Source organism: Solea solea, chromosome 13 (genome assembly GCF_958295425.1).
Source record: "Solea solea chromosome 13, fSolSol10.1, whole genome shotgun sequence".
NCBI lineage: Eukaryota > Metazoa > Chordata > Actinopteri > Pleuronectiformes > Soleidae > Solea > Solea solea.
The window spans coordinates 10,049,376-10,073,668 of NC_081146.1; the positions used below are offsets into that span (position 1 = coordinate 10,049,376).

Genomic DNA, 24,293 nt, shown 5'->3' on the forward strand with positions numbered 1-24,293 from the left:
TGTATTCATGCCAAAATTTAATGGGAATATACTCCTCACAAAACCCACAGCGATGAAAACATAACCTCCTTGTTAGAGGTAATCATGTAAAATGTTGCTCAGTGTTTCCCAAATATTTTGTTTTGTCTAAGAGCTAAGACACCAGAATATAATACTTACATACAATAATTATTCATTCATTCACCTTCTGCCGCTTTTATCCTCCACTTGAGGGTCACAGAGGGCGCTGGTGCTAATCCCAGCTGACATAGGGCGAAAGGCAGGGTACACCAGTATAATACTTTTATTCACACAAATGCAGCTCAAAGAGCTTTAACAAAAAAAAATTAATATAAAACACAGTGTGTAAGTGGTAAAATAAGTGTCCAAGTGGTTTTAATAACATGCAGAAGTAAATAAGTAAAAAAAAAAGTGAAGTACAATGGACATTGCATACCAGAGAGCATGTCACCGTCAACAAGAGCTTCAAAGTGATGAGCTAGCAGCTGCAGCTAGCAGCTAGCAGCTGTTCTTTTTCTTTATGCAGTAAAAAGGTCAACTTTAAAGTGTTCAAACACATGCACACTGGCTGGCAGCTTCCATAAAACAAGGTCCTTGCTTTACCTTCAATGTCACAAAATACATACAATTTTGATTTAAAAAAACAATTCTGCTGGAATCACCGGTGACGTGTAGGTTACCAGAGTTTCTAAAAATACAGAAATAAGACCCTGTTCTTGTACCCAGCATTGCACTGTGTTCATGAACACAACTGTCCCACTGTCTCTTTTATTTTTATAAATTTTATTTTTATATTTTAGTGTCACAGCAACAGGAGGAGATTTAAAGTGTCTGCTTTAGAACTTCAAAATGATGTCACTTTTGCCATTCGTGTGTGGGGGGTTTATCACTACATATACATATATATATATATATATACATATACTGTATAACCCATGTGTGTAGAGATCCCTATTTCAAGTTTCAGACTACAACTAGTTCCAATTCAAGTTCAAGATATCTACATTGTCCTTTTTAGATATCTTGAATTAAGTTTCAGAATGAAGAGATATCTGAAATTATAATTGTCTAAAATAATGACAAACCCCATACACGTGAAAAAAGTGACACATTTTGACTATGTAATGCTAATTCCATAGAGTCAAACTTGGCGCTTAAATGTTAAAAAGGCTTTCCATACATGATGGGAAGAGATGACAGGGTGACAATAACGGGCTGTCAAAACTTTCCATCTGATACGTATCCACTGGCAAAATGTAGGAGAGAGAACATAAGATCATCTTGGCTGAAGCTCCCTGTTTTGCTTTCCTGTCCTGGAGAACATCATCCACACCGGCCGTGTGTCTGTCGTCAACGTCCTCTCAGCTTTCAGCCGTTTATATTTAACGCCTCTCCACTTTCTTCCTCTCCTCTGGTTTTTGAGAGGGGTCGTGGTGCTTTTCAGGTTTCATGCTAAGCTCACTCACTCTGTTGGCATCAAGTGTGTTGCTGCTATTGGGTGGTTGGGAGTTGGCGATGGGTGGCAGTGGATGGCGCAACAGCAGGGGGGACGGGGGGCATGGGCAAAAACAAAAACACTGTAAAACTAAAGTGACCTCTTGGGTGGTAAAACACGGTGAAGTGTCCTAGTGGCTGCCATTCATATGTGACCTTTCTAGTGGAGGAAAGTGATGCAGTGCTCTCTAAGATGCTCTTGCAACTTTGTTACCTAACAGTGACCTTCCAAATCAAATCATAAAATTGTGCCCCTACATGACATTGTCCCAAAGAGTGTCCTTAACCCTCTTATGACCCTCATGATATACAGACTGCCTGGATTTATTTTAATTTTCTGGCTGTAGAATTGTCAAAAAATGTTCAACGAGTGAGAGCTTCGGCCCCTTTTTTCCAAGATAACTTTCACTTTCAATATCTGGCAGCTATTCAACCGATTAGCAATTACAGTAGTGAGAAGCTAATACCGTGTTGAAATGTTCAGTGGGTGACCTTATTGGGTAAACTCAGGCCCCTTTTTGGTTTAAAACTCATTTAGTGCCCTCTTATGCTCTTCCCAGTGAGAAAACACTATGATGTAACCTTTCAGAAGGGTGCCCTTTTAATTTTTTGCCCCTGCCCTTCCAAATATCTATGCACGCCACTGTGAAACAGACCAGAACACCAACTTGTGACACTGGCCACACTTTGGTGTGTTTCTTTAATCTCTGTTGACACATCATGCTCCTTTAGTGTCTTAATATAATACATTTCTAACATATAATCCGATTACGCGATTATAGATAGTTGAATCTAATGATTTGATGGGATCACACGCTCAGTCCGTGTCGCGCGTACTCAAACTCGGCTCGACCCACGTGGCTTGAACATGACGGATGAGAAGAATGAAGGAAACCGCTTGATTCGCCACTGTTTTGGCAGCTGCGGAGCTCACAGCAGCGTGGAGCCCTGGGTGGAGTCAAGTATCAGAGTCACATTCTGACAACTGGGAAACCTCCCGCGACAGACTAACAGGTGTCCCCCTCCTCCTCCCCCACCTCCTCCTCCTCCTCTTTCTCCTCAGTCGCATGACCGGTGGACTACACTCTCCTCACTCTTCTCTCTGAAGCGCACACGTCTCCTAGATTCTTTCCTGCTTCAGTCTGACCTTTACAATCTCGCAGGAAACCACCAAATACGCACAAATGATGCACTCGGCGCAGAAAGACACCACCTACACTAAGATCTTTGTCGGAGGTCTTCCTTACCACACCACCGACTCCAGTCTCAGGAAGTACTTCGAAGTGTTTGGAGACATCGAGGAGGCTGTGGTCATCACTGACCGGCAGACGGGCAAATCCAGGGGTTATGGATTCGTACGTATCAAACATTGTTGTAAAGTTGTTGCACACGTGCACAGTCAGAAGGTCAATGGAACGACCGAGGGCTGAAGTGGTAGTTTATTGATGTGTTAAGTAGGATGAGACGTGTTTTCTCTGTTGTGATTGAGACATGATTTGTGCCACAACAAACATTTTTTAATAATAAAAGGTGTTGTTTCTCATAGGTGACCATGGCAGACCGGGCCTCTGCTGACCGAGCCTGTAAGGATCCCAACCCCATTATTGATGGGAGGAAAGCCAATGTGAACCTGGCCTACCTGGGGGCCAAGCCGAGGGTCATACAGCCAGGTGAGGACCTCCATGATGTTATAAAAGTAGAAGAAACTGCTAGAGGAAGTACTCAAGAGTGTGCACCTCCAAAGTCTAATAACCTACACCCCCAGAGAATCCATTGTTCATTTTGTTTGACTTATGCTGCTCACAAACAGACAAATGCAGCCTAAAACATAAGCTCCATATCCTCACTTTTATTAGTTAGTCACTTCACTTTCTTAAAAAGTCAATGTCACTGCATTTAAAAAGAAAAAAACACTGTTTTTATGTGGTTTCATTCCAGGATTTGCATTCGGTATGCCTCAGATTCACCCAGCATTCATCCAGAGACCTTATGGGTATGTTGAGCTGCAGAATTTCCTTCCAAAATGTCATGTTTAAAAAAAAAAAAAAGAAAAATGTCTGACATGATCTCTCCATAATCTGTGTTTAATTGTCGTAAACATGTGTTCACCATTGCCCCCACCTGTTTTAATGGTGAATGAGAACATGTGAGTGTTGTGGTATGTGTGCTCCTCTGCTTGGCGTTGACTGAAGGAAGTGAACGTGTGTCCATGTTGTCTGTCTCTCTCTGATCCGACAGGCTCGGTAACGGTTAAAATAGCAGATGAGGGGACATGATGATTTGAGGAATAGCTGAGTCTGCGTTGGGCAGAGCGCTAAAGTGTTACCTGTATACATACGCAAACGCACAGACAATGGTGACTAGATGCATGGAAGTCTTCTGTGGTTTTTGTTTCAGTTTTCCATAGTACATAGATTGGTGTGTGCCTTGTTTTCAGTATGATGTGGTGTTCAGCTTAACTGTGTGCTCATTTTCTACTTGCGGTGGGCGTTGCAGGAGGTATTTTTGTGCAGACTTTTGTGAGTTTTGATAGGATTTGGAGTTGTAACTCCCCCCGAGTTTTCAGTTAACATTAAGTTGATCATGTTTTGTTGTCAAATGGGGGCTGATGATCACTCACAGTGTGTTGATTTCAAAGTCGATCCCCTGCAACAAAACAAACACTTGCCTGCATGTGGGAGTTTCTGTTTTCTTACCCATGATGCTGTGTTTTCTTTTATTAACCCTTTTGCTTTTGTTGCTTACATTTACAGGTACATGATACTGGGCACATTTTTCTTATTAACCAAAAGTATCCTGTATTTTTCTTTTTTTTTCTTTTACCTAGCGGCTGATGTAAAATGTTAAATACCAATACGTAATTAGAGCTGGATCAAACTTTATTTTAAACAAAAGTATGTCAGTCCTTATATATAGACAAAGGTTGACTGCTCTGTATGTTGCAGACAGGTCTTAGCTGCCGTCCTCTTAGGCAGCAGCTGTCAGCTACAGTGATCTCCATGGCCTCTCAAATTCACATGGAAAATAGGAGTCACTCAGCAGAGCTGTTAATAATGTATGGCACAGGCAGGGCCGCTCGGCTGAGGACAACAGGTGGACTGAGCCATGTGCCCGTGAAGCCTTTTGGTTATGTGCTGGGGATTTACCCATGTGTCCTGGTGATTCACAAAGCACCTTTATTTAGCCTCTCCACTTGCGGGACCACGATATGTGTGTCCCGTCTCTTTCAGTAGACATGGCTCCAGACAGCTGCATCCTTTTTTTAAAATAAATAAATAAGTAAGTAAATAAATAAATGAAAGCACTACATGTTGATCGGCTCGGACACCTGTAACGGAGAGCGGCGTCAGGCAGTTGACGAGTTCCCTGCCATGTGTTACTGAAGGAGAAGATCAGCTTGTCCTTTGGAGATGACAAGGGGAGCAAAAATAGCATGCTCTCCAGCCTCCCTTGTCAGTCAAGCGTCTGTGTATGTTTGTGTGGGGGGTGCATGTCTGTCAGAGGGGGAGGGGACGCGCGTGTCCACGGACCGATATAACAGAGTCACACCTGCTCCTCAATATATTTACTGAGAGTGAATTTAACACAAGTTTTAGGTGGGACTGCAGTTACCCAGATACCAAAGCTTGTATTTATACCTTGCTCTATATACAGAGCATTTGCTCTTCCAACTGAAAGCCCCAGTGTTGTCATGTAAAGTAACTTGATATCTGTATTTTACTTTGTTATTTACATTTGTAGGAACTTTTACTCCGCTACATTTCCTCTAACTATCTTTGTTACTCGTTGCTACCAAAAACAAATCAGAAGAAGAAGAGTTGGTAATGGTCTGTATTTATACATTCTTTACACTACACTTTTGGCATTCACACAAGACACAAGTGTCTTGCTCAAGGACACATATAGACGAGCAGGGCCAGGAATTACACCATGGCTCAATCCTAGCTCTTCACTTTTAATTGAATACTTTAACTTCTAAAACTTCAGTACATTTTATATCAGAAAATTACTTGTGATACTTAAGTGCAGTAAATGTCATGTACTTTAAGGCTAAAGTAATATTCTAAAAGTGACTTCAACTTCTACCACAGTCATTTTCTGGTAAGAAGTACTTTTACTCAAGTATCCCTATGTACTTTATACAAGGCTGTAAATCCCCTTCTCTTACAGCACTTCTTTGTCTTTGAAGTCTTTGAATGCATTTCTTTTTGAAACGGACACAACAAGGCTACTGCACAAGCCAAGTTGTTGAGCAACTGTAAGGTTAACTCGGCAACTACTTCAACAGCACTGCACTTAATGCTCCATTTGCTCCCCACACACAATAAGCCAACAATAATTTTAGTTTTCTTTTGTGGCCATATTTGTGTGTGTAAGGACTTATTAACATGTGTGGGCATGCCCGTATGTGTGTTGTTGGTGTTCATGGACAGAATAATGTCCACTTCTTATCTTAATATGTTGTGGTGGTGTGCGAAGAGCTCGCATTTTGTCAAACTTCAGTTTTCAGCGAGACACTGGGTGCAGAGCTGGGCTGTGTCCTCTTTTAATGCCTTACTCCATTTCAGATTCAGGTGCTTTTTTTTTTTTTTTTTTTTTTACTTATTTATTTTCAATTAAAAGCTGTGCTTGAATTTCCTTGTGGTTTTTGCTGCTTCCTTAACTTTTCATTTGTAGGTAGGGTTTTTCAGTTGTTAATGAATGGATTTGCTGTGTTCTGAGGACTGGATTGACGTATTTGTGGCGCCTGCTTTTCGGTTTTCCAGAGTTTAGTGTCAGCGTTGGATGGATTACCGTTAGTGGCTTTGCTCTGACTCTGCCTGTCTTTGTGTCCTACAGGATCCCTGCCCACCTTGTCTACCCTCAGGCCTTTGTCCAGCCCAGTATGGTGATCCCTCATGTTCAACCCTCCGCTGCTTCAGCAACAGCTGCTGCTGCTGCTGCTGCCACTTCCCCATACCTTGACTATACAGGAGCAACATATGCTCAGTACTCGGCTGCCGCCACTGCAGCTGCTGCTGCAGCTGCTTATGAACAGTATCCATACGCCGCCTCACCTGCGCCTACAAGCTACATGACGACAGCAGGGTATGGATACGCTGTCCAACAGCCGCTGGCCACTGCTGCCACCCCAGGGGCTGCTGCTGCTGCTGCAGCCTTCAGCCAGTACCAGCCTCAGCAGCTCCAGACAGACCGCATGCAGTGAAAAGCTACAACAACTACCTTTTTAAAAGGAGGAAAGCAGGGGCAGCCACCTCCTCCCATGAGGCGGTCATAGTTATAAGGATGATTACAGAAGAGGCTGAATGATGGTTATCTCAGCAGTCTTTCTACCAAAGAGCCTAAAGAAAATCACCAGAAATTTAGAGAAAAATGGGACATTGCTGTATATTTGTATTCAGGCAATACCAGTATTTTGTCAACGAGTGACTATATATGAATATTTAATATTTATTCAGTTGAGTAATAAGTCAGCAAAGTAATATTTAATGTTAACTGGCGTTGACTCACTGGACCTCATGTTGACAAATGTCTTGTAAATATATATATTTCAGTGGAATTTGTATAAAATTCACAATAGCATTAATGTCTTATAATCAGATTTCTTCCCCACTATTTTGAAAACGAAACACTGAGAAATGAGAATGCACAAATGAGAACGGTGTTACCCCGTCATGCTGTTTCCATTCTTTCATAGTCTTGGACCAGTACTTTGTTTGGTAAAGCTATGCACACATTTACAGAGACGTTTTGCTAGGGTTGTTTCTCTTTTTTTAAATAACTGTGTGGAGTGAGATAGATTAGACATCCTCGGACTAGTTTCTTCTATGATGTATTTCCTTGATAGTACATACTGGAGGATGTAATGCTGAAGCACTCAATGTTCTTCCCTTTAAATTGCACCTCAAGTAAACTCAGCAGAAGGGACAGAAACATTGTCTAATGTGAATCTTTCATTTTGAAAAAAAAAAAAAAAAATTCATAATGTGCCTTTTAAATTATGCTATTTATGTATTTATTATGGAGCCTTACAGTAAAAAATAAACCCTTTATTTGTGTCCATGTGCTCGTATGTAGAAGCCTACTGTAGAACATTTGCTGCTGCATTTCTCATGATCAAGAGCATGTGTCGTTCAAGGATGTTTAAGTGTGCTGTACTGTGTATAAAGAACAAAATATGAGTGGAAAGGAAGCAAACAACTCGGATGCTTTTTGTTTTTTGTAGCATTAATGTCAAAAATATATCCTTCCTTCTTTAATGTCACTTTTTATACTTGACCAGTCTGATAAAGGACAATGTTAAAACTGTTTTAACTTTTTAGACTTTTTTTTTCTTTTTTCTTTCTACATTTGATGTCAACTGACATTGAATGTCTTCTAATGCAAGGGCATCACCCAATTCTCCTTTCGATTTATAATGCATGACTCCAAATAATGCAAACATTTAATTTGTGAAATAAAAGGATAATAAATCTCAACTTTTCTTTATTGTGTTTTCTATGTGATGGCTGAAATGTGTCACATAATGATCACCGTTGTTAAGATAATAGAACATAACTGTTACCGATAATGAAATGATGCATAACCGCTAGAAAAAGAGGTAACAGATGTTAGAGTTTACAATAGGGAACCAAATCAGTTGTTAGATTAGTGCCACTGCGATTTAAACTACAACCATTTCCCTGCACGATGGTCACATAACCAGATTTTCCTGTCTCATGTTTCATGTTTCAAAACAAAAATAGACACTCAGCAGGCAAAGGCATGTGTCCTGAAAGAGAAAGAAAGAGTCACCATGACAAACTAGTGACCTCTGCAAATCAATGAAAGCTGCAAATGCTGCTCTGGACTTTGATGCTTCTGCTTAAATTAAAAGTTAATGTTGATGTTTAAAGTATGAAGTACTTCCCGCTGTAGTTCCACACTACTGAGTAAGGAATGTCCCTTTCCTCATGTTACACTGCATGTTGACTAAAGTTAAAAAAAAAAAAGATAACCCATGTCAATCCTTGTCAAATACATAATATGATAAGTTAAGAACATTAACTTATCATAGATCTAAGCAGTTGAATTACCCACTAATTTCCGGGACCATTGAAGACCCTAATGTCCAACTTCCTGTGTTCATCATCATCAGATGTTATGATCCACTTAATTTGATAATTTGACCGGAGCCAGGCAAAGGACGCGTCATCATAAAAGACAAGTATATACAATGAGTATATAATACAAAACTATGTCACTTATTAAGTGACCTTGAGTACAACAGACAGGCAGTTACAGGACATAACAGACCTGGTTGGGTGTCACAGCAAATACATTTACATACTCCCTTTCTGCCTTATGTGTATATACATAATATGCATTAAAAGTTGACTTTATATTCATCAAACATACAGTTTATCTCTTGGAGATGTCAGGTGTGTTACAAAAAAGGTCGTAAAATGGTCAGAAATGTTCTTGTTATCGTGATTTATGTATGTTAATTGATTGCAACAGTGTGTTATTTTGTAAAAACTGGGTCCTCATGTACAAAGTTTGGTAAACTCTGGGTTACATTGTAACCAAGATGGCTTGGTCTAGTTTAACAGTGGTGTCCCCCTGACACCTGCTGGTTCCTGAGGGTCACTCTTTCATGGTAAAGACCCTTTGTGCTTATAGGAGGCCATTTTAAAAAAATGTAATGACTGAACTGTCACAATGTTATTTCAAGACAAAATTCTTTAATCAAAATGAATATGCAAATATCTATTATTTGATGATACACTATATGGACAAAAGTCAAAACGCCTGGCCATGACACAACAGGGACTGTACTGACACAGAGTACTTTAATATGGAGCTATAACAGCTTCCACACTTTGTTTTTGAAGTGTTCTTATTGGTATTTGTGCTGGACAAGAATTTCTGTTCCAGTTCTTCCCAAAGGTGCTTGATTAGGGCTGAATTCAATACTTTTTTCCATATTTTGTAGATACTTACAATAAATCATTTCTGTTACTTCAGTTGGAAATAATGGTGTTTTGACAAGTTAAAACTTTTACCATAAATTCCCTCCACCCCCTTTGTGTCACTCGTTAACTTTTGCTTTCATTCATTCATTCGTCTGGAGCCAACAATGGGTGTCATGAGTGGCAGTGATGCGTTCACGTACTACACATGTTGTTGTAACTACGGCTTCCCTACGCCACATATGTACTGGTTCTATTATGCTTGTCGTAAAAACGAATGTGAATGATGGACCTAAATGAAAGCTGTAATACTGTCTACATTTATATTTACATTTAAGTGCGAATAAAGTGGATAGCGTGGATTATGTGGATAGCTTACACGGTGAAAGTGCGTCGTTCAGCGAAATCTTAAATCACATTTGGTGGGTAAAGTGTTGATAGTGTTAATAAAGACGTGCTCCATCACACACGACACTAATGTCTTATCATAAAACGACAAGTAGTGAGTAAATACGCGTTAGTTCAGCGTATGCAGTGTGACTAGGCCGCGACCCTGAACGCAGCACTGCATTCCGCAGCCTGAGAGCTGAGAGGAGGAGGAGGAGAATGAGAGAAGGAGAGAGAGAGAGAGAGAGAGAAAGAGAGGGGGAGAGCGGTTTCCTGGCATTCGAACACAAAACACATTACTCGTTTGTGTGCGACAACCTGCTGAAATAAAAATACACAAATTAAGAGGAATATCGCAGGTGGATTCAACAACGTGAGTAACATGCCGGTTTTGGTTACATTTTTTTTATTGGACTATTGTTATTGTTTGGCTAACGAACATCGGTGTCCTTACGATATTAAAAAAGGGCTTTGTAAATGTATTTCTACATATTTGGGAGTAATAATTTGTGATTATTACTCCCAAATATGTAGAAATACATTTACAAAGCCATGACACAACAGGTGAGTAATAATTTGTGATTATTACTCACCTCAATGTGAAAATGTTAGTCTTGTGGCCTAAATGGTCGTTTTCGTGGCTGAAAGTGACATTCGTGGCCTAAATGAATCTCGTGAGTTTCGGGGAACCTCGGGGAAATTTAAATCAATAACCAGGTCATGTTGACACTGGGGAACGAGTCAAACAGCAATATTAGCGTATCAAGGACATTATTGTAATGTAAGGTCTGTTTATGGAGGAGAAAACAGAACTAGAGAGAGTGTATGTTGAGGTAGAGATAAGAAGAGGAACCAATGACGAGAAATTTCCCTTCCCCTCAAACACACTTCCTTTTGATAGAGGACATTTTGACACGACATGATGCAACAGTAAACAGTGTAAACACTGGGTCCAGTGGGTCCTTGACAAACTGGATGTTGATATTTGCCAAACCATATCTATGGATGTGATGTTTGGTTTCATAGAACCAGAGTTTTATTTTTCCAAATCAAATGTTTCCATTCAATCATCAGTTTAAATACACATTGGTTGATTTTTTTTGTTTTAAACTGTTTCTGGTAAGATATTGTATTATCCTACGTACATAAATATTAATTGAAAATAAAGCTATTGAAAGTCATTAATGTCATCAGGAAACCTGGACCTTACTTACCGTCACAAGCAAAATTAAGTTATGAGGTTGCTGTGTTTTATGGTAGAAAACAGAAAAATAAAACCTTTTGTTTTTTAAATGTACCAGTAGGGCTGAAGAATAAATTGCTTTCAAATAAAAATTGTGTTTTGAAACAACACAGGTAAAAATTATTAAAGGCTGCAATTTAATTCTTCTATTTGTGATTGTTCTATCTTCTGTGAAAACGCATACTCATCCCTGCAATAGGATACAGTAGTACATCATTGGATGATGTCATATGATAATGAATGCTGCATCACATTAAAATGTGATGCTATAAAGTGAATATTGAATTGAATCTTACAATGAATTATATATACATATCAATTCACAGTTGCAAAACCCAACATTTTAATCATCATGTGACCTCTTGGGGTGCCTTCACACCAGCCCTTCTTAATCCAAATTAGTTTGTTTGCTTGGAAAGTCCAGTTTCATTTGGGGAGGTGTGAATGCGCAACCGAAATCTGATCCGCACCAAAGAAGCTCTGTTCTGCCTAAAAACATAGGTCTCGGTTCGCTTCATGTGAACCAAATGCAGGAAGCCAACTACAAAGCAGGGCATTGTGGGTAAACACAACCAAAATATACACACGTGTAGAACGATAGCTGGGAGAAATGGCTGAGCCCATTGTTGCAGTGTATATGTGTAGTATGTTCGGCATAAAACAAAAATAAAAATCCAAGACTGATAGGATTTGATGCAGCTCCAACAGAAGTTGTCCTGCATTAACCAACAGATGAGTGAGCTTTCTTGTTCATTGATTGTCTCGTCTTCTTTGTTCAGTAATTCTTGATGCAGCGTCGCCTCAATATGTTATTCAAAAGCTTTGGTTATGTTTCACTAAAGTGCGATAGTGTGAATGCAAACTTGGACCAGCTGAATGGTACAACCCCCAATTCAACCGAGCCCCCAATCGTGCCAAGTCTAGTGGATTATTGACTATTAGAGTACTGCACCATGGACATTGTGGAGGTCTTGCAGCCATCATCATCATCATCATCATCATCATCTAATCACTGTTTACTTAACTTCTGCCTGATGACTTTTTTTATATAACTGTTTTTCAGAACTGTTCCCATCATACTCTGCTTCAGTTGATCTCTGTCAACTATCCAAGCGAGAGATGACCACAGAGAAGCCTGGATGGACCCCCATCCAAGGGGAACCCCCTCCTCCCTATCCCACAGGGCAGCCAGAGTTTCCCCCTGCGTATGACATGGGCATGCCAGACTCTAACCTGTTTGGAAGCCCTGCTGCTGGAGGCCTCCCTTTCCCTCCACCAACTGCATTTGGACCTGCTGTTGCTGGTGGTTTTGGAATGGGCCCAAATTCTCAAGGTGGCATAGGATATGGTGTCAATCCAGCTCCTTTACCTTATTTCCCACCAGTTCATGGCTTGGGTGACAACTTAAATGGTCAGTATTTCTAACATTGTGGCATTTTTTTAAATGTGATTTGCAGAATAATTTAATCCTTTTTTGTTTGTGGTTGGTATTATTTCAGATGCCTGCAGCCAGGAGGACCCACCCCCCTTCGACGAGAACCAAGACTTTGATTTTGGATTAGACAACAAGACCATAAGACGAGCGTTTATTCGAAAGGTGAGGTGACAGAGGTTTGAGGGGGGAAAAGGTGGAATCCTATATACAGCATATAAAACATTGCAGCAAGAAGACCCATGTTCGTGACCCAGTCAAACAAGGGCCTTTCTGCATGGAGTTCTCCCCGTGTGTGCATGGATTTTCTCTGGGTTCTCTGGTTTCCTCCCACAGTCCAAAAACATGCAGCTTTGGGGATTAGGCAAATTGGACACTCTAAATTGAGCGTAGGTGTGAGTGTGAGAGTGGATGGTTGTCAGCTGAGATTGGCACCATCTCTCCTGCGACCCTCATGTGGAGGATTAAGCAGTGGAAGATGAAGGGATGGATAGATGAATATATAAATCATCACAGGGTTCTATCTATGGTCTGTTCAGACCTATTATTAACATCCACTCTGACCGATGTGATCATATGTGGACAGCTCTAAGGTACAAGTGCGACGGCACCAAATGTGTCCTAAATACATCCTCCTGAGATCTGATCTCAAAAACCTAGTTCGGAAGTGGTTTGAGGACACATGTGGCCCCATTCCTGAGCATTCATAAAGGCAATTCATACTTGGGAGGATGAATGAGCGACTACCTTCTCAGCTGATGTCTTCTGACCTGCAGTATTTTCATAGTAAACTGAATTATTATTATTTTTAACGTTAGCTGATGCCCATAACTTAATGTATCTGTACCCATTACTACAATATTAAAAGTGATCGCCACACGATTTCTGTTGTGTAATGTAAAAATGCTGTTGTAACATTATCGTGAGTAGTAGTCCACCTGTCGCTCACCCACACATACACACAGGCCCATCTAACATATTGACAGCAGACATCTTTACCATCAATCTAAAGTAAATGTGACCCAGATGAAGCAAGATCTGATCACATGTGGTCACAGGAAACATCCAGAACACATCTTAATGCCAGATGTAAACAGATGTATTCATGGCACTGTACAATTAGGATTATATCTATTAGGATGGATGTTAACACCAGGTCTGAATGGAGCTGCCTCTGACATAAAGATCACCTTAGTCCCTGTTTTAGTTTGCATCTAGATATGGGTTCCTATCTTTTACATATTATTACATGTCATTTAGCAGACGCTTTTATCCAAAGCGACTTACAATGGAATTGAATACAATCAGCCAGGGGTGGAGTCGAAATTGCGATCATTGCGACCATGATGTCTTTCGCATACAGGGTACCGGTCTTAACCACTGAGCCCCTCGACCCCTGTCTCAAATGCATGTACTGAAAAACAATACCTTTTATTTTGATAAAAAGTAATAATAATAATTCACTGTTTATTCCAGGTGTTCTTGTTGCTAACTGCTCAGCTGGCGGTGACGTTCGCCTTTGTGGCTGTTTTCACCTTTGTGGAAGAAGTCAAGAAGTTTGTCCTGCTGAACATTTGGACCTACTTTGTGTCCTATGGTGTGTTCTTTGCGTCCGTCTGTGCGATCAGTTGCTGTGGAAGCTTGTGCCGTAGACATCCTTGGAACCTGGTTGCATTGGTAAGGCTGCTCACACTTTGTTTTTCCAAAATGGAGAGAAGGATTTAAAGTTTAGGAACTGCAGTGCTATCTGATCGGGACTGTTTCTGTCTTAAAAAATACAATTCTTAAAATTATCTCACTTAAACATGTACAGCAGTGCTGATATATATTCCCTTCTTCTATTCAGTCCATCCTGACTCTCAGTCTGTCCTACATGGTGGGAATGATTGCCAGCTTCCATGATACGGACTCAGTAATAATGGCAGTGGGCATCACGGCAGTCGTGTGCTTCACAGTGGTCATGTTCTCTATGCAGGTTTGTGTCTGTCAGTCCGTGCTTCTCATATACATGTCATGTACATACATGTACCACACTTTGATATTGAGGTAACTTCTGTGTCTCTCTTTGCCTCCTCCCACAGACCAAGTACGACTTCACTTCTTGTTACGGCGTGCTGTTTGTCTGTTTGACTGTAATGTTCTTCTTCGGCATCCTCTGCATTTTCCTGCGGGACAGAATACTGCACATCGTGTACGCTGGACTGGGAGCGTTGCTCTTCACCTGTGTAAGTTCAAAGTCTTTTCTCCCGATTTTGCTGATAATGGTAATAAGCAGTGAGTGGTTGATTGTAGGGAGTATGTGATTGTGGCTGACGACGTCACCACTGCTGCATCTGTGGTTTCATTTCTGTCTAAAAGTCTTGGATAATGTTGTCAATGTACACAATGTAAGTTCACATGAACACCGTTTCAAATTTTAAAAAAATAGTAAACCCAGGTTCAGGGCAGACCTTTTTATAGTAGGCTATTCTGTTACACATTATATTAAAAATATTATTAAATAAAAATGCATAGATACCAAAACGAGATTTTTGTTTGCAAAAAAAAGGAAAAAAAAACAGGACATATAGCAGCAAAAACAGAAAAGAAAAGATCGGACAGAGCTAAAGCTCACATTTTTCAAATGTGGCATCATGTAGCAAAAAATCTTCCAATCTCCAATCTTGATTTTCCAATCAAAACAGATCTTCTTAAATATTTATTATCAAAATGCAAAATGTGATCTTTTATTTTGTCACATGAAAGCAATATTTGCAGGAAATGCCTTTGTAATCCAAAACTATAAATACCATAAATAAACCATAAATGTGAGGAATCCATAAAAAAAGTTGACTGTAGTTTTCATTTCAGCTACTTTCTACCTTAGAAACAACTCACACTGTTGGCTTTGAGATCACTTTTGCACAATTTAGAGAATAGTATTTCCCAAAATACAAATTATTGGTACAAGTACCACACATTTCTATTCTTCTCCACTGAACACTGATTTCCTATACCCATTTTAATGCTTGGCTGATTATTGTAAAGTGACTGAAATTGAGATTCCTTAATACAGACCAAGCAACATGGTTAAAAGTCAGACGTCATTATTGTTTTCTTCATTTGTTGACTGTAAACATGGTTTGAGCCATTGTGAATTTCCTCTGTGTTTCAGTTCCTGGCCGTTGACACACAGATGCTGCTTGGCAACAAGGAGCTGTCCCTGAGTCCAGAAGAATATGTCTTTGCTGCTCTTAGCCTGTACACAGATATTGTCTACATCTTCCTCTATATCCTTTCTATCATTGGAAAAATAAAGGGCTGATCATGAGATATGTATAAAAATGAATTTTTGTAAGCTGGGTTTTTTTTTCTTGTAGTGTTGATCACATAGATTTATTTGCTTCACTCTGTGGAAATATACATTTTTCTGATATTATGGAGTTTTTATGTTGTAGGTTGAGGTTGTTTTTGTACCTGTGGTACAAGCATTTATCTTGGTTTGGAAAATTGTTTCTAGTACCATATGAAAATTGACCAAAATAGTCACTATTCACACTTCACTTACTCCCCCCAGAGCATTTCTCTGTATCACAGTTTGATCAGTTATGATGGGAATGTATCTTTCTGCTTGTAAGTTGTGTATTCACTCATTCCAACTTAAGGACTTCTTCCGTGGATGAAGACCCAGGAATGTAGTTTTAATGTGAAAAAAATGATAGTTAGTGACCCTTGAGTCTGGATTGTTTTTATCTCTTTTTTATATTCAGGGTCCAGAAATGTGCAGATTGTTGTCAAACAACTTTGTTCAGTGTAAAGAATAAATTTTTATAACTATGGTTATTTGCAAAAGCGTTGTCTCTTTTGTATGAATTGAAATCATCGTGTTAGAATCACATCCAAATGTTATTCTGATTCTGCTCTGCTTTGCGTTTTTATTCGACTCCCTCTTTGGTACAGAAATGTAGTCAGTTCTTGACTAAATGAGCCTCTCAATTGTGGAAATGGGCAGAGGGTTGTTCTTCGCCAGTAGATGGCAGAAAGGGTGCATTTCAGAGCTGCAAGAGCACTGTCAAAGAAACAGGAATAATTCTCTGACAAAAATAAAGTTAAAGAAACATTTTAATAACTGAGCCTTATTTTGTTGGACAAATTATTGTAAACACTGGGACAAGCAAAATACACAATCTCATTTGTGGCAGCCATTCCCTTACTTGAAATGCTGTGATTTAAATTATTAAACTCATCTACAGTGGGCAAGAGCCTTAAATTACAACCCTGACTAACACTGTAGGACTGTAGGATCTTTGAATTAGGCCTTTGCACCTCTCTAGGTGGAAAACTAATTGTCATAAGTAGTCCATAATAATGCATTCACATAATCCTTAAACAACACTTGGCAAAAACATGTATAAAAAATTGAATGAGTATTTTACGATAATCGGAAGCTTAATTGCAAAACACATTTATAAACCCAAAACATACTTAATTGCTTCATTTTTTTTAATTCTGTATTAGTTCACAACACACCTGCAGTACCTTTCTGTCCCACCAGGAGGCCACAACTCACTGAATGACAGGTTTGAAATGGGATTAAAAAATCATAAAGACAGTGAGAAGGGAGACAGCATTGATCCTTATCAGAAGAGGTGTCAAACCCCCTGCCCGTGGGTCACTTGTGTATATTATGATAACATTTTAAGCTTATATTATCCCATCCCTACTTGTTTTTTCACAAAATGTTGGATGTTTTTCCACTTTAATGGCCCCCTCCTGGCCAGACTTAGCACTCAGTGGCCCCCCAGGTCATTTAAGTGTGTGGTGTAGTATCCACTCTGTGATAATGATGAGATATGCATGTATTTCTTAGAATAACACACACCACTACTAAGGATAACAGCATCAAATCTGTGCCAGATCACCTGTGATGAGAAACTGGTAACAAACCAGATGCAAACATAAACAGGTCTCTCATTCCATTCTACTCTCATTCCACGTAGCCACAACTGAGAGAGTCAGACTATCAAGCTGATTATACTCCTAAATTCAAGTTAGAAGTTGATAAATTTTGATTATTTCTTTGCAGTTGTTGAGAGACAGCAAACAGCACCAGAAAAAAATTGCTGCTGTTTCCTGCTTCTGGAATATGCCTGAGACGAATTAGAGGCCTATTTTAACTGGTAAAGTAGAGTCTAATCAAATCTACAATCATATGCCATCCTTAAAAGTAAACATGGATACATGTCATGATACATTTTGTGATGACACACTTTGTGTGTAGAGAAACCACAAATAAAGTCACAGTCACATATTTGCGTATTGACTTTGGAAGTATGCAAGCTGAAACTGAACTGTCAACTTTCCTGTTTCTCACACTCACACACTCTACACTTTACCAAACAATATGCCATGCCATTTTAGGTGAATACGTTGTTTAATCAGTGAAAGAATGAATCAAACATACTGTGGATCATGACATGCAGTTTCTCAAAGGCATATCCTGCAATTACATTAAACTGACCTTTAGTTTCAATTAAGGCTAAACTAAATGTGGGTTTCACTTCAGATGTGTCTGGAACCAGTCTATCAATGGCTTTTGTTTAGGATCTATTCTGTCAAAGATTCATTCAATATGGGAAGATTGTTAAATAACATTAGTTTAGCCTAGAGGTACATGAATTGCTTGCATAATAATTTGATAGAAATAATAGAATAAGGAAGGGATATGGTTTTAATTCTCAACAATATTGTCTTCTGCTGTTTCTGTTGGTGAAGAGTTTCCACAGGTCTCCACTCATAACATCCTGTTGATTTGGAGAAATGTCTATAACGTGTTATAAGTTCTCAGTAAATTAAACCACTCACGTGGGTGTGGTGACGCACAAGGAGCGCTTCATACTTTAATGTCTGTCTCAAAACAAAGGACTTACCAACACTCCTTACTGCACCTCCTTTCATCAGTAGTTCATAATGTCAGGAAATTGATACTGTGCTCACAACTCCATGCGTTTAAACCAATGTTTTACTTGAATTGATTGTTTGTAATAAGTTTCTTGTATTTGTGATATTCATTAAGACGTGTGCTACTGACCTGTTGGCCAGGTCAGTACTCACTCAGGTCAGTTTCACCTGGTTAAATAAATGATTACTTTAAATCATAATGTTGCAGGCATGTTGTACCCTGCATACAATATTTATATTTAAGTGTAATGCAACTGGGAATTAATAAGAAAGTAGTTTCACAATTCAGTGTGCTCAAAAACTGACCAGAGTCAGTCAAGTCATCTCAGAAACAAGATATATAATATGATATTCAGGATGGTCAGATAAGATCTTATCGGATGTCACTTGAAGTGGCCCCAGGTAAGGACACGTGATAGGCGGGCCTGAAACCATGACAACGCCATTAGGGTGTGGCTTAATAATACCACTGTGATAAGCGGTAGAAAGCTAGGAGGACCTGTATAATTGACCTCTTTATTGTTAACATTTTCAAGCCAAGAATTGTATTTGGTGTTTGACGCGTGACAAATGTAATAAAACAAGGACATTAGCAGACATTAGTCCGCTGCATGTGCTCTTCAGACGGAATGTGCCGGCAGTTTCATCCTGAGGTAAGACCATTAAAGGCTGAGTGTTTTTAGCTAGCTACACAACTCGGCAGGTGACGGCTCTCATCTGTGACAACTCACACGTAACGTTCGCAGACTCGTCACTTACCATGTGCTGCTGTGATGCTGCTACGTGTCACTGTTACACACCATCGTTTCTTGCGGGGTTGAAAAGTGTCTCGTTTGCTTATTTGAAAGTGTTAGCGTTAGCTTACCTGCTCACGAGCGCTCAGAAAGCGACTCCACCGCTAAAGTCTACCTGTATGAGTGAGTGAGTGAGTGAGTGTCCACTGAACAAACACCGTTTTCTTTGATTACTGTAAGATTATATAATGGTACGAGTTCTAGTAGCCTGATATGAATGGGGTCTTTGTGATGATAATACGTTTTTTGTGGGTTTACAACTTCCTCTTTGCGTTCAGTGAGTCAAATTGATAATCAGGTTTATTGCCAGGCAAAGTTTACACATTACTAAGAATTTGCTCTGTTCAGTGGTGCGCATATAGAGAGAGACAGATAAATAATACGAAGAAAATAAACTAGAAAAGAGTAAGAGAAAGATTGATTTACTACAGAGTGAATATAATTAACAAAGTAGTGCAAAACTGTCAGAAAGAGGATAACAAAGGTAGTGCAATATGAAAACTATAATCTGTCAGGCAAAGAGTAACAATTGTCAGTCTATCAAAAGAGAAATTAGGACACTTATGCAGCAGTTTATGGGGTCAGAGGTGACAGACAGAGGAGAGTTATGGCACATGATTGCAGCCAATCACCTTCTCTTCTTGTTGAAGAAATCAGCTGTAGAGGGGAAAAAAAAATTTTGTGTCAGGGGAAGCAACACAAATCGATTGTGTCTAGGGCGAGGTGGGTCAGCTGCAATCTTACCTGCACATCTTAGCACGTCTGGAGGCGTGCAGGTCCCAGAGACTGCAACAATCATCTCAGCAAAGCGAATAATACGCTGCAGTCTGGTCTTGGCCTTAGCTTTCAATGTCAGAGCTCAGTGTCTACAGTGGGATTGAACAGTTCAGTATGACACACTGATGTTCCAAACTTGTTGACCAACTTTTTATTGATTTTTGTCACATAAAGTAGTCCTATACAGTGTAGTAACTTTAAGAAGAATTCTTGTTAATGGCAACAGCAGAAGAAAATAAATTAACTGTATTGCCTTGCAAAATTAAAAACATTAAAAAATGAAACATCACCAAACAGACACACAACATGAATGAATCAATGAATACTGTATATATAGATGTGAAATTCACTTTGCATGAGATTACATTTCCCTATGAGAGTAAACAGAATAGGTGTTTTTTTCCTATCATATTCCATATTTATGCAAGATACTGTCATATGGATTACGTTTCTGAAATTATTCAGCCCCTCAGGAGCCTCAGGAGAGCGCCACTGGAATATAGTCTGATTAGCAGCAGTAAGACCTGCTAATATTATCTTCTTGAGGACTTGAAGTCTGTTGCATTGGGATTGGGGGTACCACAATATTTCTTTGACCAAATATTTGGCCCCTTTGGTCCAGGAATCTGAAAATGGGGGCATTTTCAGAACACATGTAGGTATGTGCTAAATTTTTAGCAGTGGTATTCAGACAACTTCAGACAAATTCATATCATTGTATTACAAATTGCGAATGTATTCACTGAAAAATTATCATTACAATATTAGATAAATATTTGTATGTATTTATTTACCGTTGACACACCCAAGGGCACGGGACATTTAAAACACACAGGTGTGGTGTTTGGGCTTTTCCTTGCAGCTTTGTCTGTCAGTGGTTTGCAACACTGTACGGATGGTGACAGCTGGATCATGTGCCATTTAGACTATGTGTTTCAATTTGCCTCCTTTACATTATGTTGTATTGCTCAAGGTTATAGTAAGCCAGATGGATCTTCACACCACATCTGACCATATTACATACATGTCAGCACAGTTTTCAGTTGCTTAATTTTTTCCCACAATGGCATGTTATAACATGAGTTCAGAGTCACTTAGGAATCAGGTTCTGTAAATGTGTATGTGGGGAGAACAGAGGCATGTAATGACACGTTTTTATTTCTTCTATCTTTTATTATTCCAGCAGTGAAGCCCATGACAACAAGTCGTTCCACAGGAATGAGGCAAGAGCAGGAATTCCCAATGTTGTTCATTGTGACTGCTGTATAGAGAAGGGGCAGAGGCATGGCCTTGCAGGTCTCTCCCTTTAGTAACTGCTTTGTTGCCGGTGTCCATGCTGTGGGATGGGCATTCATCGTGCCTTGTTTCTGGTTTCTTGATCGCCTCCTTGCTGTGTGCAAGACCACCACCCTTGAGAAAACGCAGAGCCTGGAGCAGGAATGTTATCTCCACCCCCTCAAGGTCTTTTTTGGATCTATCACCTTCTTTATTCTTTTTCTCATAACAGCCCCCTTGGCCTTCCTGGGCCTTCTGTTATGGGCTCCTCTGCAGGCCTGCCGCAGACCCTTTTACTACCACAAAGAGGCACCATCCTCACCAGAGCAGGAAATGCATAAGGGCTTCGAGCTGGAAGGAAAGGCATCATTTGGCTTTGCCACAGCCAATCTGTGTCTTTTGCCCGACAGCCTGGCTCGCTTTAACAACCTCGGGCACACTCAGCATAGGGCAACTGCCATTGCTCAGCGCATTGTGGAGGGCGTGCGTCGACCTCATATCCGCATCTTTGTTGATTCCCCAAGCAGCTGTGGTACACGCAGCCCCTCGAGCACCACACTCCCTATAACTAACTCCCATACATATGGGGCTACAGATAGACAGGCCCCAGCCCCCATAAATCCACATTCAGAGGAAGGACATACTTCTGTCTCAAAGTCTAATAATCATGTTGTCTGTGTGCCCTGTGATGATACGGAAAAACCCTTAACTGAGTCTTCACTCCTCAATTCCAACCAGAATTCTAACCAACAGGGTCAAACAGGTCATCGTAGCGCCCCCCGAGCTTTGCTCTCACAGGGTCTGCTCCAGCAGGACGATGTTCCCTGGGAGGTGTCGTCAATGTTTCCAGCCAATGTGGATATACTGTGCCTGGAGGAAGTGTTTGATAAGAGGGCAGCACAGAAACTCACCGAAGTACTAAGACCCATGTTTGGACACATACTGTATGACATTGGTGTGTATGCCTGCCAGCCACCATGCAGATGTACTGCTTTTAAGTTCTTCAACAGCGGTCTGTTCCTGGCCAGCCGATTTCCTGTGCTCGATGCTCAGTACCACTGGTTTCCAAACAGTCGTGGGGAAGACGCACTGGCTGCCAAAGGCCTTCTTTCTGCAAAGGTATTTTTCTTCATATTATGTATTGAGCCACTATCAAGCATTGTCTTTGTCCTCTTAGGTTTTGTAGAATTTCGGTAAATTAGGCTGACTTGACTAGACTGAAAAATATTGTTAAAATGCTGAATGATGTTTTTGATATTTTAAGGTGCTAATTGGTCAGAATAAGAAACGGAAGCAAGTGGTTGGATATTTTAACTGCACGCACCTTCATGCACCTGAAGGCAAGTCACATCTTCTGATTCGTTCTAAACGGAATATTTCTCTAACATTTTCTCAGAAGACAACTTGTTTATGATATCTCTTTCTTATCAGGTGAGGGGGAAGTTCGCTGTGAGCAGCTGAACATGGTTACCAAGTGGATTGGTGATTTTCAAGCTGCCAGTAGAGAGCCTGACGAGGAGGTGGTTTTTGATGTGCTTTGCGGTGATTTTAACTTTGACAACTGCTCACCTGGTGTGTTTGTGTCTCTGACAAGTTAAGACAATGTAAATATTTCCTTGGAAGCCTTGTCACCACAAATACCTATATATGTTTATTTGTTTGTATAGATGACACCTTGGAACAGAATCATTGTCTCTTTGAGGAGTACAGAGATCCTTGCAGGGCAGGGCCAGGAAAAGAGAAGCCCTGGGTCATTGGTTTGTTGCATTTCAACCCATTTATCTCCAGTAAATGTTGCATACTGATATTATCTGTTTTCATTCCAAGTATTGCAATTGTTTTCTTTCAAAGGTACTCTACTGGAGCAGCCTACATTATATGAAGATGACGTAAATACTCCAGAGAATCTGCAAAGGTACACTTGGTTTTGTTGTCTTGTGTATTAATGTGATGTAAACTGTATTTCTCATTCAGTTTATTGTGTTGAATGACATGAAAACCTGGTCTATCTTCTCTTTGTCTTTATAGAACGTTAGAAAGTGAAGAGCTGAGAAAGCAGTACATCTCCCCACCTGTTCCTACAGAGGGCTCTCCATTGGTTTACCCTGAGACTGGCCAGCCTTGGGTCGGACGTCGGATCGACTATATGCTGTACCGTGAAAGCTCCATTTCAGAACACTGCCGAACAGTACGTGTCCCTGTGTGTTTTTTTTACACCGTCTGCTCCTGTCCTCCTCTTTTTATTTATTTTTGTCTTTGATAAGATAATAAGATAAGATAATTATCTTTATTTATTAGTCCCACAATCAGTCAGTTCGTGGACACAAAATGTATGCATAAATAATCATCCACTAAATAATAAGGCATCATGGAACTCTTTTTGTCTCCATCTAGGAAATTGAGGAAGTGACCTTTATAACCCAGCTGGCTGGCCTCACAGACCACATCCCTGTGGGCTTGAGACTGAATGTAATAATGGACCCTGACTGTGATGATTAATGAGGACTGATGTGAACAAAGCTTCACATTCAAACAAAGGGAACAATATGTACACAATGTACTTTGCTCTGTTCAGTTCAATTGTTTACACACTAGTAAATGTACTGACAATATACTGACCAATAACATTATGCCTTAGGTGAAATCTATATGGGTTTGATTGGAATTTTATAATGTATCCAATTTTATGCATTAGTTTTTCTTAAGCCAGAGGTATTGCTTTTGTAAAACAACACAATTTGTACATCAATTTATTGTCCTATATAAATAAAGAATTAATTTTACACTGCTTTTATTTAGTCATCGATCATGAGGTGCATTATTTGATCTGTGTCAGTCAGTTACAATTACACAGCAGAATAGGCCTTTGAAACAACACAGTTAGTCAATTCAGTCAATTCAGTCATATTTGTGATTTTTCTGTGTTAACTTAAAAAACTAACAATTTTATATCTTAAGTTGACATCCTTGCATTAGAGTACAAGTTAATATTTTTGATG

General features: G+C 39.8%; 3 protein-coding genes across 3 annotated transcripts; all 3 read left to right on the forward strand.

Moving 5' to 3' along the window:
* The first annotated feature begins 2,506 nt into the window (after positions 1-2,506).
* Positions 2,507-7,973, forward strand: rbm24b (RNA binding motif protein 24b). Its single transcript, XM_058648502.1, has 4 exons — positions 2,507-2,849; positions 3,041-3,164; positions 3,433-3,487; positions 6,334-7,973. Exons 1-4 carry the CDS (start codon positions 2,679-2,681, stop codon positions 6,698-6,700), a joined length of 717 nt encoding a protein of 238 aa, XP_058504485.1. The 5' UTR covers positions 2,507-2,678; the 3' UTR covers positions 6,701-7,973.
* Positions 7,974-10,045: 2,072 nt separating this feature from the next.
* grinab (glutamate receptor, ionotropic, N-methyl D-aspartate-associated protein 1b (glutamate binding)) lies at positions 10,046-16,326 on the forward strand. The gene is made up of 7 exons (XM_058646739.1): positions 10,046-10,206; positions 12,140-12,487; positions 12,576-12,673; positions 13,985-14,185; positions 14,355-14,483; positions 14,590-14,733; positions 15,663-16,326. The coding sequence occupies exons 2-7, from the start codon at positions 12,196-12,198 to the stop codon at positions 15,810-15,812; spliced, it is 1,014 nt and encodes a 337-aa protein (XP_058502722.1). The 5' UTR covers positions 10,046-10,206; positions 12,140-12,195; the 3' UTR covers positions 15,813-16,326.
* Positions 16,327-18,910: 2,584 nt separating this feature from the next.
* smpd5 (sphingomyelin phosphodiesterase 5) lies at positions 18,911-24,077 on the forward strand. Its single transcript, XM_058648880.1, has 8 exons — positions 18,911-19,101; positions 21,203-22,413; positions 22,559-22,634; positions 22,726-22,866; positions 22,962-23,051; positions 23,146-23,209; positions 23,323-23,482; positions 23,689-24,077. Exons 2-8 carry the CDS (start codon positions 21,304-21,306, stop codon positions 23,791-23,793), a joined length of 1,746 nt encoding a protein of 581 aa, XP_058504863.1. The 5' UTR covers positions 18,911-19,101; positions 21,203-21,303; the 3' UTR covers positions 23,794-24,077.
* The last annotated feature ends 216 nt before the right edge of the window (positions 24,078-24,293 follow it).

Coding starts and splice junctions, on each gene's coding strand:
- rbm24b (XM_058648502.1), top strand. CDS start 2,679: ATGATGCACTCGGCGCAGAAAGACACCACCTACACTAAGATCTTTGTC. Junction 2,850..3,040: donor AATCCAGGGGTTATGGATTC/GTACGTATCAAA, acceptor TGTTTCTCATAG/GTGACCATGGCAGACCGGGC. Junction 3,165..3,432: donor GCCGAGGGTCATACAGCCAG/GTGAGGACCTCC, acceptor GTTTCATTCCAG/GATTTGCATTCGGTATGCCT.
- grinab (XM_058646739.1), top strand. CDS start 12,196: ATGACCACAGAGAAGCCTGGATGGACCCCCATCCAAGGGGAACCCCCT. Junction 12,488..12,575: donor CTTGGGTGACAACTTAAATG/GTCAGTATTTCT, acceptor GTATTATTTCAG/ATGCCTGCAGCCAGGAGGAC. Junction 14,186..14,354: donor CTTGGAACCTGGTTGCATTG/GTAAGGCTGCTC, acceptor TCTTCTATTCAG/TCCATCCTGACTCTCAGTCT.
- smpd5 (XM_058648880.1), top strand. CDS start 21,304: ATGGCCTTGCAGGTCTCTCCCTTTAGTAACTGCTTTGTTGCCGGTGTC. Junction 22,414..22,558: donor AAGGCCTTCTTTCTGCAAAG/GTATTTTTCTTC, acceptor TGATATTTTAAG/GTGCTAATTGGTCAGAATAA. Junction 22,635..22,725: donor GCACCTTCATGCACCTGAAG/GCAAGTCACATC, acceptor CTTTCTTATCAG/GTGAGGGGGAAGTTCGCTGT.